We start from the raw sequence: 21247 nt of genomic DNA on the forward strand, positions 1-21247 counted from the left end.
GACATTGATGAGTTCTAGAAATGATTATATAGATGCAACTCTTCAGCATTAATCCACTTGAAACGTTGCTAGTGTGTAATTACAGTACCTGGAAATTATGTTTTTTAAAAACTATAAATGCTTCAATGCATTTTTATTCTGCAAATAGAAGATACTTCGATAAAACATGGATGGAACTTGTTGTGTTAATTGACCAGAATGTTCCTATTGATGGATCTCCACTATGGAAAGAGACTAGAATACATTGACATTATGTCCTCTTCCTGCCTTAGTGTGCTATTTTAATGTGTAGCAAATAGAAACATATCTCATGAATTCAATCTTCCCTGTCACTGCTTGTTTATAAAGCTCTTATTATGTTTTCAGTACCTGAATCCAGTGAAATTGCTTGAGAATATTGAAGGCAGTGAACTGAAGTTCTTGGGTGAATCATATTATTTTAGTGAAAATTGACTGAATTGAATGGCATTTCTTTTCAGAACTCTTTGCAAGGAAGCAAATAAGGGACAGAGCAACAGGGCCAGGGTGTCACTGCTCTGATCCCACAGCACTTGAGCAAGGCAAGCCCAGAGACCGTGACCAGGTTCAACCAAGGGACAAGACCTACAAAAGGCAAAATCATGGCAAGGAGATGGGTGCAAGGTCAAGTCAGAAAGCCCCTGCATAGGTCGGGATCACATCCAGCCATTTATGGGCACATTCACAGAAACAAGGCAGGGCTGAGGTCAAGTCAGTCTGCAGCTCAGGGTGGTCTGTGGTCAGGCATAGTGTAACTGGAGACCAGCATTCCTCCAGCACAGCACAGGCAAGGAGCTAAAGCCCCGGGCTGTGCTTGTGTACAGCTCGCTGGGGATGTCAGTAGAAGCCCCAGGTGTGGCTGCTGAGGGCTGCTAGGGTTCTTGAGTGTGCTTAAAGCCCTGTCACATCAACTACTCCCTCCTCAGCCACAAAACTGGTCATTTCATCACATGAATGTTGTTCAGGTGTGATTTCTCCTTCATAACTCTGTGCTGGCTAAGAAGGTGTTCTTGTCCTTTATGGGGTTGGAAATGGCTTCTAGGAGGATTTACACTATTACCTTTCCAGGGATCAAGTTGTTGTTACCTTCCTTGAAGACAGGGGTGACATTTTCTTTCTTACAGAACTCAAGAACCTACCCTGGTCCCCATGAGCTTTTAAAGACACTCAAGAGTGACCTTGTAATGATACCAGCAGGCTCTCTCAGCTCTTGTGGTTGCATCCCATCATGTCCTTGAATTGGACTGTCAACCGGATCTCTGCTGAGGTCTTTAAAAAACTAATGAGAAAAATAGTGTGCGGAATCTTTTGCATCTTGAGGCCATCTCCAGGCATGCTGACTTAGAAAAGATGATCTGGATTCTGTGATGTGCAAACATGGAGAGAATACAAATCAAAAGGCAGTTTTTGATGTAGAAATGGCAGATAGCTTTTGGAAAAAACTCCACCAGTTTTTCTTAACAAGAGAGAACTGCTTAATTCCTTATAGATAATTTCTGATTTTGGTGGTGTTGAATGTAAGACAGTGGCCCAGAATGCTTCACCAGTTTCAGAGCTAATAAAACTCCCTTTCTCTGATAAACCTTTGCTAACATAGAGTGCACTTCATTTTTATTAATTACCTTCTCTCTTTAGGATGAATTCAGGCACTAAATGACAGTTTCTTATTATTCGGGACTCTGAAACTTCCCAGTGCAGAATGGAATGAAAGGAGGAGTATTAGGATTGTGCTAGAGGGAAAGAATACATTTCCAGGAAATAATCTCTGGGGCTCTGTAGCAGTGCACTGTCTTGGTGTGTTGTCTACAAATGTTTTTTTGTCACTTGGCAGGAAATAAGCATGTTCACCACTGTGCTAATTAAGAAAGGTCTGTACATGCTGGTAGCTGGAGTGGGGATACACCTGCCCTCAGCCATACTGGCAAATGTTGGCAGCTTCACAAAGCACCAATAAAAAGTCATACAACTGTTTTCTTTGTCAACATATGCAGTACTTTTGATGACCATTGTTTCAGAGTAGGAACAGGTCAAGAGTAAAAAATATTTATATTCTGAAAAGTATGGATTTATTTTCTAATAATTGCTGGCTTATTCTGCAACTGGGTCTGCATTTGCCTTGATAAAATGGTGGCCTCATGCACAGCTTGTACCTCTGTACTTTCTTTGCAGTGCTGCCCAGCTAGCTGTCTCTAATAGCCATAATATTGCTGCTCATTTCTTCTACTGAAGAGTGCCTTGCAAAGGACTACTTTGAAATAATTCACTGTCCATTTCAGTGTTACCTCCATGGACACTATCTACACCACCTATTCAGTGCAAAGAAGTAGAGGGGCAGGAAGATGAAGAAATATGTAGGAAGACTAAAGAAAGTTACAATTTTGAATGTATATGTAACAGCAAATTAAAGAATCTTCTGAGCAAGCAACTGAAAAATGTAAGCAAAGTAACTGAATAAAAGAGCATTAATACAACACAGGAATTTTTAATCCTTGGCTAGAGGAAGCAAAGTCCCTTACTCATTGCAGTCGTGTTCTTGAAGCAATTACTCATTTTGTCCCTTACTTGGCATTTTAAGAAATGAAGTGTTGGGGTGTTTTTTATCTGTCCTGTAACTACTGCATGGGGCTCCCATCATTTTGGTTTGGGGCAAGCACCTAAAGAGTTCTCCTGTGAGCTGATGATCATATTCTTTCTCATGATTCTGCTTCTAAAAGCCCTGATGGCAGGGGCCAAACCCGTCTTTGTGCTTTTGCAAAAGCCAGAGTTACTGATGTTGTCCATCGAACTGGCCATTCAGCGACTGACCTGCCTGTCAGTTTTTTAAGTCTTCTGTAACAGTCAGCTATTTTCCATGAAGCCTCTTGTTTGCCGGCTGTCTCAGAAAACTGTTGGAGAAGAGTTCTGTGCAGAGTGATGAAGTTGTGCTGAAATTTATTGTGAGAGTTGGAGCAGCTTAGATTTGCCAGCATTGTTCTTCAGCATCCCATGGCTCGTAGAAATGTCTAATGAGCAGTGGGAGTGGGGAAGGAAAGGAGTCAGTTTTTGGGTTTAGAGCCATTGGATTACTGTGTGTTCCTAGCTGTGATTTTGTCTTTTCCTCAAAGAGAGAAGTATATTGAAAACCTTTCTCTGCAGAAGGTGGTGAATAACAAGGTAACAGCATTTGTTGATCTGATGGGGATATTCAAAGCAGAGATAATGAATGCCTATTGCAGGGAACTGAGAAATGCTTACATGAATATGTTTGACTGGTTAGTAAAAGAGAGCAAGGGGTGTTACAGAGTGCCAGAGGTGAACATGAGTAATGTCCATACACTGAAATTCACCAACTTGAATTTAAGATGTTAAGTGAAAAAAGGTTAACTTAGTGCGTATGTGGATTTACAGATTTGGGAAATAGTGTTTTAAACATAACATAATGGAAAAGCAAAGTAAATTCAATGTGGTTCTGAGACATGCTTTCCTTAGCACATTACTTTGCCATATGTTGATGCTCCAGCAGCCTTCTCGGATTAAGAAGGGTTGGTATGTGAGAAATACTGCTCCTGGGTCTTGTTTCATGTAGTACTACTTCATATCTTCATGATGTATTGTCAAATCTTTCTAGTGGCAGGCTGTACTATTAAAAGGTAGGTTGGTTGCAGGGTAAAACTTACCTTTCTGTAAAAGATAACTTGTATTAGCAACTGAAACTGATGGGGTTTAAATAGGAATTTTCTTTTTGTACAGGATTATTTTTCTTGCAGAGAATAAAAAATAGTCATTCCATGCAGAAAAAAATCCTGCAAGTCATAGGCACTTTCTGCATTGCTCGTATTGATGCTTAGGAGCACTTAGGATGTAATTTTCCGATTATCTTTAAACATTCCAGGTTCAAAACAGGCATCTTTTATAAAGACAGGCAGAAGACTAAAAATGTTAGAGAAGGGAAATTGTTTTTTTTTATTTTTGTTGCTACGTGTGCATCAGAATTTGCAAAAAGAGATTTTCATGTGACTATTTCTAATTTATCCATAGTGTTCCAATGATATTCCAGTCAGAAATTAATAAATAAAATATAACTGCAATCATCTGGAAATTGTATTCTTTCCTTCAAATTTTTAGTAACTTCTCTTTGTATATAGGAAAGCCTTTCAGTTTTTGCAAAGCATCATGATATATTTCAATAATAGATTTGCAGCTTTTTGTTTCTACAATATGTAGAAATGTAATATACAAACTTTAAAGAAATTTGTGACAAGTGTATTAAATGCAAAATCTGGTAGTCAGGCAGAGGTGTAGGGATTAGGTAAGGTTATCCTATAAATGACATTATTGCCAGTTTAATGCCTTCTGTTTGTTTTCATGTTCACAGTATTAAACCCATTTGATTTTTGAAATACAGTCTTTGGAAGGGAAAGCTTTGTCATTCAGCATTTAATCTTCCCTCCATGCACTTATAACATAAAAGCTGTTTCTTGTATGGTGCACAAAATTTGTAGGTTCATTCACAAAGCAAAAACCTCTAGAGAATGTTTTGAACACAGGAAAGAGTAAATTAAAATATGAGCAATAAAATGATAGTAAGGAAATAAAATTTTTACTTTGAATATTACATAATCATAAGCAGTTTAAAATTGTAATTCAGCTAAAATAACTTTTGCCTTGGATACACAGTAGTCTAGCTATAAAATACCTTATGGAGCTATCTCAATCTACCTTGTGATTGTGCCTGTTGTAGTTGCAATTTTTTCCTGCTATTCATTCTGCTAATTAGCATGCTTTATCAGCAATTTTGGAATCTATTTGCACCACTAAAGTTAATTAGCCAAAGTGAAAACATTTCATCTGTGCAAGTGTTTTTTAAAGTGTTGCAAAATGCCTTTGTATGCAGTTACATTGGTCGGATAGGAGTCTGAAGAATATACACCTAAAAGTATGTAATTTGTTTAAGATAACAACTGGAGCTATGGCAGTTAACCATAACCAATCTCCCCTTCCCTGCATGCTGGGTCCTTGTTTCAGCACTTGAGTAACAAAAGGACCTTCAGAGAGTTTGTAAGGACATTTGACATCCCAGGTTGTAAAAATACTCAGGGAGGACAAGGCTATCACAGGGAAACAATTTCTGAATGCCTGTTCAGTGAAGAAGAAACTGAAGAAAGTGTCACATTAAAATCCTCTTGGAGGGATGGGTGAAGGGGGGCATGTATAGGTTGGTCTGAAATAGGTCCAAGTTCCTGCTGACTGTAAGATGAAAAATGTGAAAATAAACGTTAAAAGGGTTCTAGAGAGGGTCAGGGAGACTTTAGATCCGTAAACTCAAGTGTCTTCATGAGGCAAAAAAAGCTGTAAGAATAGAGAATGAGATAAACACATTCTGTTTGAACGGAGCAAAAGGTAATCTGATTGAAGGCATCAACAAACAGGTAGATGAGGCTGATTTCATTGATAGCTCTATGCCTTTGAAGGAGTCCTTTTGCCCAAACCTTTTCAGTGAACTGTGAGGGAAGATCTGTGCATGGATAAGTAGTTCTTTAAAAGACAAGGAACAGAAGATAGGAGTAAAAGAGCAAGTCTGGAGCGATGGAAAATTTCTCTTGGCTGGACAAGTACCTCCATTTGCTTAATCATTGCTCTCAGCTAGTTTGAGAGTAATAGACTATTCCTAACAATGCTGTGTAGTGTTTTAGGTGCCTGTAGTGTATATGCTGCTCTGTGGGGGTTGTCACTAATGCTGGTATGAAAAGAAAACAGTGGAGAAAAGGAGGCTCAGGGGAGACCTCCTCACTTTATACAATTACCTGAAAGGAAGTTTTAAACAGGTGGCTGTGAGTCTCTTCTCCCAAGGAACAAACAAGAGGGAATGGCATCAAATTGTGCCAGGGGGTGGTTTTAACTGGATCCTAGGAAAAACAGCTTTGCTGTAAGGGTGGTCAGGCACTGGAACAGGCTGCCCAGGGAAGCTGTGGAAACATCATTCCTGGAAGTGTTCAAAAAATATGTGGCACTTAGGGACAGAATTTAATGATGAGCATGGTGGTGCTGGGTGAATGTTTGGACTTGATGATCTTGGAGGTCTTTCTCAACCATAAGGGTCCTATGACTGTGATTCTGTTCTATGAATTGGAGGTACTGTGCTAACTTTTAAGGTGTTGCTCGGAATATATTCCCACAAACCACGTGATTTAGAAAAAACTGTTTCAAAGTGTCCAAGATGCTTCACACTAGGGCTTTGGAATAGAAAGTCTGACCTGACAAATGACTTCTTGACAGTTTTGAGGTATGAAGGAGAGAGAAATGATGTGGTTTATGTACAGATGGAATGAATTGGCACCAACAACATGAAGAAGTTTTAATATTTTCTTCATTCCTCCCTGAATGTAACCCAATTTTAGTACTTTCTTTGCCCCACCTTGCTTACTCTTGACAGTATTTGCCTGACATCAGAAAACAGAACTTTCAGGTTTCCTGAGAGCAAATTTAGATGACTTCCAATTAAGAATTGACTGAAATACTGATTAGAGATCTCGACATATTTCAAAATGGTAACCAAGTTCTTTAAAAAAAAATTACAAACACTTGTAAGATTGTCATAATTAATAACTCCAACTTTGAGGACATTGTGGAATCCATTTACTCCAACACTGTAGGTCATCACTTTCCTCACTTATACACCACTACCATTATCCTCCCTTCTGCTCCACACCATTCTCTGTGAACTATATAGCCAAAGACCACTGGTTCCTAGCACAGACTGCCAAATTATGAAGAATGAGCTTGATTAAAGTTTGTCATAGTCATCAGATAAGAAGAAAAAATTCTTAAGTATATCCAATGAAAAAGCTTATCAGATAGATCATTGTGAACACTGATAGACAAAAATGTTACCTGCAAAAAGCATGCTTACATAAATCAGAGTTTCATATAGAGATCATAAAAAATACAATTTCAAAATTTTTATCAAATAGACTAAAGCACATATTTATTACCAGCTGTTTAAAATGCAATAGAAAAATTACACTGAGTACATATTCCTATTATAATTTATCCGTGTAATTCTACACTGTCCATTGGTTTTAATTTCCATATATATTGTTAACTGAGAGTATGTCGCATATTAATATGCAGTGTAGTTACATACAGTATAAACTATAGCAATTAGGGAGGAATCTGAAATCAGTGTTAAGTTTTTGAAGGTTAGGCATATCAGTACATGTATAATGAGCACATATGTGATTATCAGTTCATTTATCTGTTTGTGTTTCCTTCTCCTGGTAGCTTTTGAACCTGTTGATTAATTTCTGTAAAATTTGCCAAAAGGGGAGATGTTTAGAGATATATGAAGACATTTCAGTAAGTCTGGTAGTTAATAATAAGAAATAAACTTCATGAAAGCTGCTAGACAGTGCAGGAGAGATAGCCTAGTTGTACTTCTGACCAGGGCAAGTAGGGGGAAATCTACTGATATGCACTGAACTTGGAAGCATATTTCTGGTCCTGTAAATGTACTTATATTAGAGATTGTTATTTTGGGATTTTTTTTTTTTTGAGTGTAAACCAGATTTATTGGAAAAGACTGAAGGAATTTTAAGATCAGACATAGTGTTATTTCTGTAACATGCCAAAAATTGATATATTGCTCAATAGATTTTATTTATTTATTTTAAATTGTTTTAATTTTATAGTCTTTTTTTTTTTCCCCTGATAGCACACTAATACTCACCCCTACATGAGTTCCAGAACCTAAAATTTAATCTCAGTCTTTTTGAGAGAATATTTGAGGATCAATTTTAGTAGTAAAGAAATAAAATTATCCCAGATCTACATGTAAACACAAAAGACCTCTCTGTAGGCAGGCAGGAAAGTGCAGTGGCTGCCTGATTCTTTCTCACTGAAGAGCGCACGAGTTCCCCTCCGGCAAAAGGAAAAAAAAAAAAGTCATTAATTAGAGCAAATGATATTGATTATATGTATTACACAGAAGTAATCTAAAGGTACCATAACTCTGATTCTAGTTTCTAGTTTATTTTTCCTGGGTTTGATTAAAGAGCTTAGAGTTTATGGTCTGTTTTTATCAACACTGGCATATAGATAGAGTCCGTGTATGTCCAGAGCTGAAGGAAATAAATCCAGTCGTTCTATAGAACAGCTTAGAGCTATAAGAAAGCTCAATCTGTAATAATGATAAAAAGAAAATCACATCAAAGAATATAGATATTACAAAAAAAGGAATATCCTGCTGCTGTCATCAATGCTCTGATTGCAAAAGCTACAGGGAATTACACATACCGATTAGAAGACAACATCACAACTTCCTGGTTCGTAAAATTACATCAAATCCCCTTCCACGAAGGGACTCCTTACCAAATTGTTTTAGCACTGAAAATATGGAACTGTCTGGGATACTAAATAATTCAAATCTTTATTTTTTGCTGCTTCTCAGTTATTTTGAGAAGTCTTAGGTTGAAGTTTTTTTTGGTTAGTTTGTGGTTTTTCTTTTAATTGAGTTATTTCTTGCAAAATTGCAGCTTTTTCTTTCTACTTATCTTGCTGTAAAGCATTTGACATTCGCCTTGATATAGACAAAGGATCTGGATAGGTACTGGGTCTTCCTGTTCGCTTCATCTGTAGTGTGTTCTTATTGTGGCCTTCATAAGTATTGAAGGATTTAAATGTCTTTGACCTTTTAGACTATTAAAATAATTTTGCAATGATTAAAGAAATTGATTTTTGACTTCAAATTTGTGAGGAAGTGTGCAGTTGCCCATAATCTCTCTGTCCTTCAGCCAGTCATGTTCTGTACCTGAATTACTTGAATTCATGAACTTTTACCATCATTGCTAAAACAGAAATAGAAATCTAAGAGATTGCTACATTTATTCATGAATCACAGGAGCTTTCATAATAAAGACCTCAACTTAGTGGTCTCACTAAGTACAGGAAAAGGCCAGGTGTTACTTTCTGTAACAGCTGCTGGTAGATCAGGCACCACATGATCACTAGTTTTAGTCCAGCTACAAAAACTTTTGCCCTGTAATTTTGCTCCTTCCTAAAGCTCCTTGTTTTTGAAACAGAGGTTGCCATATGGCAAAATGTCTCCCATTTTCAAATTTGCCATCCTATTTGTGAGCTCTGACATAGCTACAAATGTTGTTGGCACTGAAATGTATTGAAATGTTGGACTTCTATAGGTCTGGAAATCTGAAAGAAGAAAAACACAACATTGCACGACTGGCCAGAGCTCCATGTGAAGAGATTTGCATGGAACAGCTGGAGAACCTTCTGAATACATCTACTTAAAATAATGGTATTGGGCATAGTGCATGGTGACCAAGTGAATAACTTATTTACATGGTGGCTAAGTATTTCCTTCTAAAATGCTGCTTTTCAGTTCTACCCAGCATTTACCCCATTGTTTTCAGCTGAATTATCTCTGAGTCTAAAGCTCTACAGTGTCCCAGGTAGCACAGACTTGTTTCATAACTTGGCTAGTCATGCCACAAACCATCACATGAAAGATCAGATGAAGGGGGAAACAATTCATCTATGCAGAGCTAAAGAATTTGAAGTTTGGCAATGACATAAGAATTCTTTTTTCTCACATTAATTTCCATGCAGACATCATATATGATAGCAAATTTTGCCCACCCCTCAGCTTTCATGTCCCGAGTTTTCTTATCCAGAAGAAAAGTGAAATTTAACTATTGAAAAAATTGTTAATAGTTTGTGTTGGTTTTGTTGTTGTTTTTAAAAATTTTGTTCATGCAATTATTCGGGAAGGATATGTAAAATATCTAAGAGGAAAGAAATATGGCAAAGTAACTCATAAACTGAAAGCTTTCAATGCAGGGAAAATCTATGGAGAATTGTAATTTTTATCTTCAGTATTTGAACAGGAGTTTCTAAGACTTTAAACAAATTATTTATGCTGCAATCTGAATCAGCAGTGTGTAATATAATTCTTCTACTTTTGTATGGCATGGTACTTCTTTGTGTGCATATACCTTTGTGGGTAAATGATGCACTATATTTTTTTGAGCAACTCAGTGAACTGTAGTACCCCCTTGAGAAATTAGTCATAGCTACTTAACTTTGTCTTCATTTGCTTTTAAATACAGTCTATTTTGATAGTGCAGCACTAGACATCTGATTACTTGATATTCACTGATACTGAAAAATACCTGAGCTTTAATGTAAAATTTCCCCGTTGCCTGGAAGCATGCAGAGTTTTCTGTAGGTCAGGAGAGACTGAGGAGACGACAGCCTTGATTATGTTCCTTAAGTGATTAGAGATACTTCCTGGTGGTATGTTGGTGCTCCTTGTGCTGATTTTTGACTTATATTTAGATCACTTTCTGTAGACACGGAATTTATTCCTTGATAAAATAGAAACTTCAGCACAGTGTATAGTTAATGGATATATCTGAAGGGATGCAGATGGCCCGTGAGATAGATTTGCCTCTCTCTCCACTCTGACTGTACAGAGAGATGAGAACTTCTGCAGAGTTGTTCAGTGTTTCCATATGGTGAATTGGGTGGGAGCTTAGTAGAATTTATGTATATTGTGGGTTTTGGTCTTACAGTGCCTGTTTGTAAAGGGTGTGAACCAAGTTCATGCAATACCGTCTTTGAGGTCACCCTGATCTTTTTTTGCTGTTGAGTTACCATCATTATTTACACTCTTTTCCACAGCTCAGGCTTGTCCTCCTGGGAGAAATCCCTAACCATGTTATCAATTCCTGAATTCTCTACTGAGGTTCTCAGCTAGTTTTATCTGCACAGTTATCAGAGCCATCACAGAAACATGAAGAATTTTTATCAGAAGATCCACCATGGCCGCCTTTATTATCTAATACACATCTAGGGCTGGGGGGAGGCAGGGATGAGGAGGAAAGAAAAAAAGGGGGAAAAGACACTGCAAAGTTCTACCCTAGAGAAATGACAAGGCAGAAGATTGGTCTGATTCAGGATTTTATTCCAAGTGCTTTGGTACAGGTAGGATTCACAGCATGGCATCTTCTCAGAGGAAGTGCCTGAACAGAAGAAACCTTTTGTATGATTGCATATTGATTAGAGTACTTGCTTAAGAAGAGGGAAGCTCAGTTAATTTTTTTCGGACTGCGGAAAACTTTGAACCTGTCTCTTCTGGGAGAATGCCTATTAGACTTTAGACCAAATCTGGGATGGAACTCATGCCCAGGTCATATGTTGAAACTGGGCCACAATTCAGACGAAAATGCAGACTTTGAAGAGGAGAGATATAATGTTGCTTATTTTGTTTAGTAGTGTTAATTGCACTTTCTATTGAACACTCTATTGGCAGGATGCATTTTTCTCAATAGCAGAATTATTCACTCAAGCCAGAATAAATACAGGCCAAAAAAAAAAAAAAGTGTAAAACCAGCTAATCCATTTCTTGACTTTTTTTTTTTAAATCCCTTTGTGACACATTTCTGAGTGAACTTCATGCTTGCCTAAAGAATTAAGGGTGTTTTAAACACAGTTTCTACCTTCATATTCACTTGCACATTTACTTGGTAGGTCCACACTAAGCATGGCAGTGGCTGAGATATCTTGCACTGTCTTCGAACAGCTTAATTCAGGTACTGGAAGCCATCTCAAGAGCTTCATGTGGGCTGAATTACCCCATTGAGTATCTGAAAAGCCTGGTTAATTAGCTTCCTTGCCTGTCAGTCACTTGTTTCCATCTATTTTCTCACTTCAACTAGTTCAGTCATAAAACTGTAATTTGTTTTTCTATGACTGTGAAGATGATACTCATAATTTACTCCTCCATCTACCCGTTACAGTATATTTTTTTAAATTTTGATTGATTATATTCCTGAAGTTTTACTTTAAATGATCTATAACTTTATGAAGCTGGACAATGCATTTAGTAAGTGTGTGTGCAGCCTTTCAACAGTGACATCTACATAGAGATTATGTCAGCACACTGTTGATTTCAGTTCAATTTCGTTACTAAACTTTCCTACTACATACCTCAGCATTTTCTATGCCCAGCAGTCTTTTCAGGCATTTCTTCCTACTTCGTAATTTCATTTTAAAACCCAGCAATGATTGCCAGTTGGCAATCACACAAGATCTCTGTTCACCAATCCATGTCTCCTGATACCAAAGCAGAATCGAGCAATTGTGATTTACAAAAAAAATATATATTTTAATAAAAAATATTTCAAATGTTTTACTGTACACCACAATCTCATATGTTCGTGGGGTTTTTTTAAATTATTGGCTGTTGTGCAATGCTTAATTTAAACTATTTCTTATTCCTCTACTTCATAACAGAAGTTCTTCAGTGAAAGTGAAATATGTAGATTTTTCTCATTGTTTTTAGATTTATCCATTTTAGATTTATCTATTTTAGAAAAATTTAAGAACTCAGGTGTTGCTTTTAGAAACATTATAATGCCATGATCTTAAAGTTTTAGGGAAAGAAAGAAAAGTTCTACCAAATTGAAAACATCGATCATTTTTTCAGTAAAGGTGAATAGCTCCTGCTTTTAGCTTTTTGGAGCCATGAAAGGTGAGATGTCAGAAATGTCACAGATGGAGGAACAAGTATTGCATGTAATGATGTTAAAACTTGCGAGGGAAATAAAAGCATGTATTTAAATCTTGCATTTTAAAGTTTCCATTTGATAAAGAAACATTAAAACTTCATGGGAGTTTTTTTTGTGAATAAAATGTGTTCCACAAGGAGATGGATTTCTGTTAATAGGACAATATATCTTTTTTCTCTGCACCACCGTAGGACACTGTTGGACTTTTTTCTGATCTGTCTCTTTCACTACTAGCAATTCACAGGAGATTGCCTGATACATAGGTACCCCAAAACCAACCCATGAATGATCACCAGGGAGATCTATCATAAACATCATTATTAGATTAGCTGAGGAGCGTTAACAAAATTTTTGCCTCCTTTCTTCCCCCTTTTCCTCCACACCACGAGTACTACGACATCATGTGGTGCTTGTAATCCAGGGTGTATGATACACTAGGGCCTTACAAGTAGAGACAATAGAGACCTGATCTGAGCAGACTCCAGCTGTATCTCAAGTTCAATTTAATATTATCTTTATTATTACTTTTATTATTGAATTAGGAATTGGCTTCATTACTTTGCTGTGTTTCTTTTGCTCTGAGCGAGCTAGAATGGATAAATGCGTTTCTTTTATTTGCAGCAATAAGCTGGCTACAGTTAAAAGTATTAGCATCACCACACAATATTGTGTCCTTTTCAAAGGTCAAGTGCAAAAAAGGCCTTGATTTTTTAAGCAAACTTATTTCTCATATTTGTGGGTTGTTGCTTGCAGAGGGCATCTAATGCTCCAAGTGTGACCCCCAAAATCTTAAATCCTGTTGAGTTCTGTGTTTTAGGCAAATCTAATTTTTTGGTAGTAAGGAAAAATATATTCTAGTAGACAGCTGTCAGATTTTGCTCCTTAAACACTTCTTATCGTCACTATTTATAGCTGACTGATGGTTAGCTTTGGATCTGGCTGAGGTAAAATGCAGGTCAGGCTTTTGATGCGTGTAGATGAAACTTTTCACCCCTTAATCATATGGCACCACAAAAGAAAACATTGCTAAAAGAGCATAGCAATAACATGGCTTCCAATATTGCTGTTAGGAGCCCTAGCTATTGTTTTACATGAGTAGGTGATGATCCCACCTAATTAATACTCAGCAATGAGCTCTAACATGAGCTGAAATTCTTTTTTCAGAAAATGTGTACCTCATTGAGTAGGCAAAAGTGTTGTCAATTTTCATTCCTGTTTAATCCTAAATTAAAACAGTATCCAACCTAACTGATTCTGTGATTCTGTTATTGCTTGGGATGTTGCTACTAATTTTAAAGGCTTTTTGAAAGCTTAACCTTGGCTAGAAGCAAACAAAAGCAAAATATATGACTGCAGCAATCTTTCATTGCAAGCCAGGAATAATTTCTGTTAATATATTAATATAAATTCCCTGACACTTTTTTTTGTTTGTTTTTTAATCCCCCTAGATATTGGCAAATGTAATAATTTTTATCTGCGGGAACTTGGCAGGAGCGTACCACAAGCATCTCATGGAGCTCGCGCTACAGCAGACCTATCAGGACACGTGCAACTGCATCAAATCCCGTATCAAGCTGGAATTTGAGAAGAGGCAACAGGTAAAGTAATACCTATGTCTGGATCTGCTTTTCTGTTTTCACACTGTCCCCCTATTGTCACTATGTAACCCAGCCTGTTAATGGGGAAACACACTGAATAACTTAAACTTCATGAAATATGCAGTCTTTTGAACGTGGTTGTGCACAATTTCCGTCTGACTATAGGAAAGTGTTGCAGTTGTCAAATTATGGGTTTTTTCTCACTTTTTCTGCAAAAATATTTTATGATAAAGAAAGTTTAAAATGCTGTATAGATCCTGTTTTCACACTGTCTCTTTTGTTGTCCTCATGGAATGAGCTGTGAGATGTACGTGTGTGCTTTTGGGAATCTTCAGTTCTTTGTACCTGAGACCAGTGCTGCAAATCTCACTGCAGGAAGATATTATTGGTTTTGAAAAATATTTGAATCCACAACACTGATGAATCATGTGATATAGTTCTAGAGGTCAGGTTTGTTAAGAGGATCTAGGGAAATTGTATAATGATACTGTCATTCATTGCAGCAGTTGAATAAAAGAATTCTCTGATTGCTTTATATAGTTCCTTTTTGCTTTGTAAGTTCTGTACAGTGCCTATCATTCTGACAGATAGGTGCTTCATTTAAGAGAATTTGAAATACAAATCAGTTCATCAAGTAGTAAAGAAGATAGGTGCATTTTGCTTTGAAGGTCACCAAGACTCGAACGTCTATGAACTGTTAAGGATCAGAGAATAGTGTCTTCGCTGGCAGGTGTCTGTGGTCACAAAGAGTGCTGGTGTGCACCTTGTGTGTCCCAGCTGACCTTAATTGTCATGTCTGTCTTACAAATGCCTGTAGCCGTTTTAAATTAAGGTTTTTGAGATCCATCACCAACACTTTTTTCTTAAAAAAAGCAAATGGAGACTCCACACCAGCACTTTAATAGGTTGTGTGTTCAGAGTGCTGTCCTTATTCTGCTGGGCACACTTGGGTTGCATACTGGCTGAAGTTGCTACAAAACATTTCAAGTAATCTTAAGGAGAACAGTTTACAGTAAAAGCAAATTTTGATGATTAGATGCAAAATTTGCATAAAGTGCTCTTGCAGGAGAGGTTTGTAAGGGCAGTCACTTATGTTTGCACCTCTGCCTCCACAGCTGTGTGCAGGGAATGGGTGGACTTTGAGCTCAGTTGTAAGGGCCGAGGTTTCTACTGTTGGTTGCTTTTCCCTGCAAGCATAGGAAACACATTGGTTTGTCTGCAAGAAGCAGGCAGGTTGTGTTACTGGACACTGAATTCAAAGGAGGAAGGATGCTTTTTGTAAGAAAACAGTACTTACAGTAGACATGGTTCTAGCTGATGTTTTCTGCATATGTGTATTATTTTGATAAATGTTACTAGTTTCTATGGAAAGACATAAATGAGTAGTTTTGGTGTACTGTCAGTTCTGAAAGCCTTGCAGAAGTGGCTGAGAACCTGACAGTGAAGAGAGGCAAAACTACCAGGGATTCTGTGACAGATACTTCCTCTTTGGGGTCTGTAGTACTTCTGTTTTACAAATGCTGTAGCCTAGCAAGACGGAAAAAAGAAAAAAAAACATCTTTTGCTGATAAATGTTCTTGTTCTTACAGAATAATCAAGGAAACTGTACATATTTTTAATATATATATATTTAAGTGTATGTTGTCATGTTTATGTTTTGATAGGAATAAATTTATTAAATTAGTTAAGACATCTACACAGCCCTAAGTAGTGTACTGCAGGACTGGATTAGTAACATATGGGTCAATGTCTTATTGAACAAAAGTCAAGTATTCTGTGGAAGTCAGTGGTCTTTTCAACCTCCAGTGAACTCAAAAAGAGGTCATTAAATCTTCAAATCTTCTTCGATAGATTTCTTTGGCCTTTATCCCCCAACCCCTTAAGGTATGTCCCTTATCTCCTGTCAAGGTTTTTCCATCCAAAAAATGAAGACGTGTACCTCCATATTATCACACTTAGCAACATTAGATATTTAAATATGAAAAGGTAAAATGAGGATTAATTTTATAGGGTGGCTGGTTTTTTTTCCCCAGCATTAACACAAGTCTTTGTTTGCAGACATTAGATCAGAAGTGGCTGTACTTTAGTCTGTCTTTTTACACTGCTTGTTTTGCCAAGAAGATACAAAAGATGATCCACGTTGTTAGTATTCAGGAAGCAAGTCAATCATACAGGTGACTATTTTTAGAGAACTGGGATACAATAAAACAGTAAGAGCTCTGTGCATTTTAAAAAGCATTGGTTTTGATCAAAGCCTTTATTAGCCTGTAAAAGGTTGTAGCATGACCCTTGATTCTACATCTCTGTAACAGGAAAAAAATTTAATTTAGTTTAATTTACTTTACTTAAGCTACTTTTGTACAAGTACAGAGCATAGGATGTGCTTCTAAATGATTAGGGCTCCAGGTCAAATTTGCACATTTTTCCAGATCATGGACATCATGTATTTTATAATTGTTTTTGAAACATGTACAATTCATGTTTCAAATTATTCTGTGAATTTCCTTTTATATTATTTGAGAGTAGGCATATACAAATGTAGACAACTATTATTTTTCAGTTATTGGGCTTTTTTCTGTGTGTCTTTGAATAGCCTTTTTGAGAACACCATTTTGATAGATCAGTAGATAAGTATATTACAATAGCACTCAACAATTATGACAAAGAACTCAAGAGGAGCCCCAGATTCATTGTTTTCAAGTGAGACTCATGTACATTAGAATCTGGTGAATTAGGGGGTTGTGTGTATACTGAGGTACAAGTTGGACATACTGTACCCACACCACTGTGTATTTCTGCCGTTGGGGCACAGCAAGGGCTGGCTGCTCCCAAGGGGATGGGAAGCTGTGGGTGGTGACACCTCCCAGCAGGGCAGGGGCCACTTTTGAACTCCTGTGGTAAAAAGCAGTGTTTTCAAAGCCCACTTTGGTGTTTCTCACACATCTTTGATGTCTTTTCAGTGTTTATAAAAGAGAAATGTGGAACTGTTCTGACCTCTTTTTAATTTGCAGCCTTATTCCAAGATACATATTTAAAATAGCCTCTCAAAATGTTATTTGTCTCCCTGATAAAAGTCTGGCTGACAGTTTGTAGGGGTAATGACTCACTAGCTGAGTGCAAGATCTTGATGCTGACAGCAGTATAATTGCTCTTTTCTCTCTCTTCTGGGGCTTTGCATCGTGAGACAGAGGAATATATACCGAGAGGTTCTTACAACATTGTAGGGAGGTGTTTGTAAGATGTTGGTGTTCAGTGAGTTCTCTGAAATGCTGTCTTTGAGAAGGAGGCAGTATAATGATGGTTTTAGAAACAACACTCAGGTAGCAGATGAAAATGAATGAGGTTTCAAATCAATGAGTGGGATTTTAACTTTTTCACTGAAACATGGTGAAGCACTGCCATTCATTAAAGGAACTGAAATATTTCAAAATTGTTTTTAAATTAATCTAAACAGAGAAGCTTCATACATTTGTGATGCTTAAGGCTGTTAATAAAGAACAGAAACATTTAAATACATTATTGGAATTAATATATGAAATGTGGATTCCTGCAAGTTTAATTAATTCATTTCAAAAGGTAAGCTACTAATATTTTCATGAATATACAATAGTTTTTCTAAGAGCTTACTCATTTTCATTTTCCACATAGCTTCAAGGCGAGTAAACAGTAAAAACAAAAGCTAGTGTTGGTCTTTTAAATTTTAGACTCCATTTTTTTACTTCAGCAATGTTTGTGCACAGACACGTGTGGTGCTGGTCCTTTCTCTTAATTGGTATGCCAGTACTAGAAATAATGCCTGTTCTGAGGAAGTGTTGAACTTTGCATGGTGGACCATGGGAAAGATGGATAAAATATGTAACTAGAAACTGGGCAGGGTTCACTGAAGGGGTACAGGGGTACTTAGTGGACTGCTGGTCATGACAGATGATGAGACTTGGGGAACTCAAGGTATTTAGCCTGGAAAAGAAAAGGCTTGGAGGGGACAACTAACATCTGCCTTGCACCAAAGGGGCTTACTCAAAAGGTGTGATCAGATTTTTCTGAGAGGCACACTATGAAAGGATTAGAGGCAATAGGCTTGAACTGTGACAGGATAAATCCTGGGTGGAAGGAGATAAAAGTTTGTTCCCCAAGAGAAGGGTTAAACACTGGGAAAGGCTACCTGGAGAGATGCTGGAATCTGTGAGCAGAGAGATTTTGAAGTCCTAGATGTATCAGATCTTTTGCTTCAATTCTTGTTGTGGGTAAATGAGAACACACGATAAATATAGAGCTCAGAATCTCGTTAGGCTAATTAAAGTCCTAACAATCTAATGAAAATTCAAAAAAAAAATTAGTTACAACAATAATAACAATCACAGTCAACACTAATTAACACAAAACCCCATAAAATAGCTAAAAACGTTATGCAAAAAATATTCAAATGTATCCCCTTTTTTCTTTGGTGTTACCCTCAGTCTTCTGTAACCATGTAGCCCCACAATACATTACTGCCATTCCATGGGCTTTGTACTGAGTTTGCAAGGCCTCAGGGTTAAGGCTCTCTGGATTTTTTTTAAGCTTCCTGGAGCTTCATTTTTACTTGAGTTAACTGTAACAGCAGTATTTCTAATGACAAGGTGGTTATAGGTAATTAATTTTTCTTTTCTTATGCCACAGCACCAACAGAGATATTATATGAATAATAGTAATGACCAACTACTTTGTGAAGAATGAGATATTTGCAACTGTAACATAAAGTGGAAAATTGCAGACCTGACATGATGGTGGAAGCCTTAAGAAATGAACACACAGAATGCAGTGGGCAGCAATACATGCATGATTGGAGATGGTACACAGGCTTGGCACTGGAGACTCCAGATCTATAACTATATAGATCTGTAAGATCTATAAGTGGCAAATCACCACTGGGCATTTGAAGAAATACAGATCTGGACCCGGACACAAAGTGTTTTTAGAGGGAACAAAGAACAAGAGCATAGACTTGCATTACTTGCAGCAAAGAAAGAGCACAGTATAAATGTGTTATCAGATATCTAAAAAGTACTGCAAAGAGATCCTAGATTGAGGAAAAAGTAACCATCAGCATCAACATCAGCATCATATTTCTCCTCAAACAGGGCTTCAGATGCTGATGACTTGCTGAAAGCCCTTCACCTCTGCTGCCAGGCTGAAACCCATCCACATTAGGACCCACAGGAACAGTCAAAGCATGAGACTTTTTAACCAGGAAAAGGGTTGTAAACTATGAAGTGTATGCATAACAGTTTAAAACATATTATTGCTACTAGGACTTTGCTTTTTTAATATAGAAGTATTTCTTTCTTTATTGTTTTTTTTTCTTTATTTTTTCCAATAATTAGAGCAGGAGTAATACTGATTCTTGAATTAGACTGTTGATATTTCAGTTATGCTAGAAAGAAATACAAACTAACAATAAATTCTTAGCTTCAGATGTATGCATGTGTGTGTGTGTGTCCATTATCAGGTTTGTTTTCTTTTAGTCCATAAACAAGATTTCTGGATCGTGAAATGAATGATACCAGTGTTACTAAAGCAGAAAGCAGGGGTTTCACAGCAAGATGTCTCAAGTTCATTAGGAAGATGTAAATACTGGTGGTTTGAACCCCCTTCCTCTTCAATTTTATTCCAGTTAAAGCTATGCACTGCTCTCCCCCAGCCCTATTACCCCAGAGGGACTGTTTGTCCCACAGTGTCAGGCCTTAGGTGCTCCCAGAGCTAAGCCAAAGTAGAGGGGCAACAGGCACGTGGCCACAGACAACTGCTGCCATAGCTAAAAATCAGGTAAGGCAAGCTCAGAGAAGTCTGGAGACCCAGTGTTGAGTACAGAGCTTGTGATGTTGTGGTAGAATTGTATTTCTGGGCTACAAAAGCCCTGAGCAACTTCATCTAATTTTGAAATTAACCATGCTTGGAACAAGATATGGGACTACAGATCTCAAGAGGTCACTTTACAACCTGAACTTTTCAGAGAGTCTCTGGTTTTCTTTAATGTCTTTCCTATAACAGAGTGCTATGACATACAGGAATACTGTGATTTCAGAAAGAAAGAAATGAAAAGGTAAATGTCACTTTGAATCATATCCTATAATTGCAAATGAATGTTTTTTGAATGAACAAAAAACCCTATCAGGTGCTACTGAATTTTTTCCAAGTTTCTAATGCTGACTCTGCTTACAGAAATGTAATGCCAGGAATAACGTAGCTATTTTTGCTCCTAATTATTGATGAGAATAATAGTAATTTTGCAAGAGGAATACGTGTTTGTTAAGAAAAGTTGAGTGATTTGAAAATCAAATAGATACCCCTTGTTATTTCATTATGTTCAGGTTGTCCAGTCACTGAAGGATTTGAAATAGACTAAATAGTCTTGATGATACTACAATAGCACGAGTCTGTAAATAATGTTCCCCCAAGGCTCAATATTTAGTACGAATCTGAAACTTTGATTTCAAGTTTTATGTCACAACCAAGACCTGCAGATCAAAAAGCTGTAACAAAGGTAGGGTTGAAAGGTACAGAGGCTTCACGTATGCCTGGCTGACCAGAGCTTTTGTAAGGTAGAAAAGAAATTCAGCTCTTTACCTGCAAAAGGCTCATGTACTGCATTAGCAACATGCATCTTTTTTACATCCCTGGAGTTATTCTTTCATACTACTTCACTACTTAAAATGTTGCCTAGGAGCTTCTGGCCTGTAGAGATGGAGCAGTGAGGAGGGTGGTTGGCAACTTTGCAGTTTACTACTGTGGAAAACTCCAGAGGTCCTACAAGTGTGGGATACTTCCCTTTCAGTGCTTTTTCAGGGATCTGGGAAATTACCTTGAAATTTATAGCAAAACACTATTGACGGATGACCACTTTTCCTAACCATTCTTTTCCCAGTTTTTCTCTGCTAAATTGTTTGTAGGAGCTATGAGAGACTCCTTATGTAGAAATAAAGCTTTGTCATGTTCTAAAATGTTATAAAATGTGCCTTTCACCCCAGGGAATGTCTATTTCACTGTAAGGGGAAGAGATGCCAATATTGGAAGTCTAGTTACCTACAA

General features: G+C 37.3%; 1 protein-coding gene across 2 annotated transcripts in view; it reads left to right on the plus strand.

Annotated features, from left to right (window-relative positions):
• Positions 1 to 21247, plus strand: part of ADCY2 (adenylate cyclase 2) — a 207527-nt gene that overhangs the window by 86232 nt on the left and 100048 nt on the right. For both annotated transcript variants that reach the window (XM_066185951.1, XM_066185962.1), the window contains exon 4: positions 14030 to 14179. In XM_066185951.1, coding sequence (XP_066042048.1) covers positions 14030 to 14179 — 150 coding nt within the window. The remainder of the gene's footprint in view (positions 1 to 14029; positions 14180 to 21247) is intronic.

This window comes from Chamaea fasciata, unplaced genomic scaffold (assembly GCF_029207755.1).
Source record: "Chamaea fasciata isolate MVZ Bird 193981 ecotype frontalis unplaced genomic scaffold, bChaFas1.0.hap1 SCAF_1, whole genome shotgun sequence".
NCBI lineage: Eukaryota > Metazoa > Chordata > Aves > Passeriformes > Sylviidae > Chamaea > Chamaea fasciata.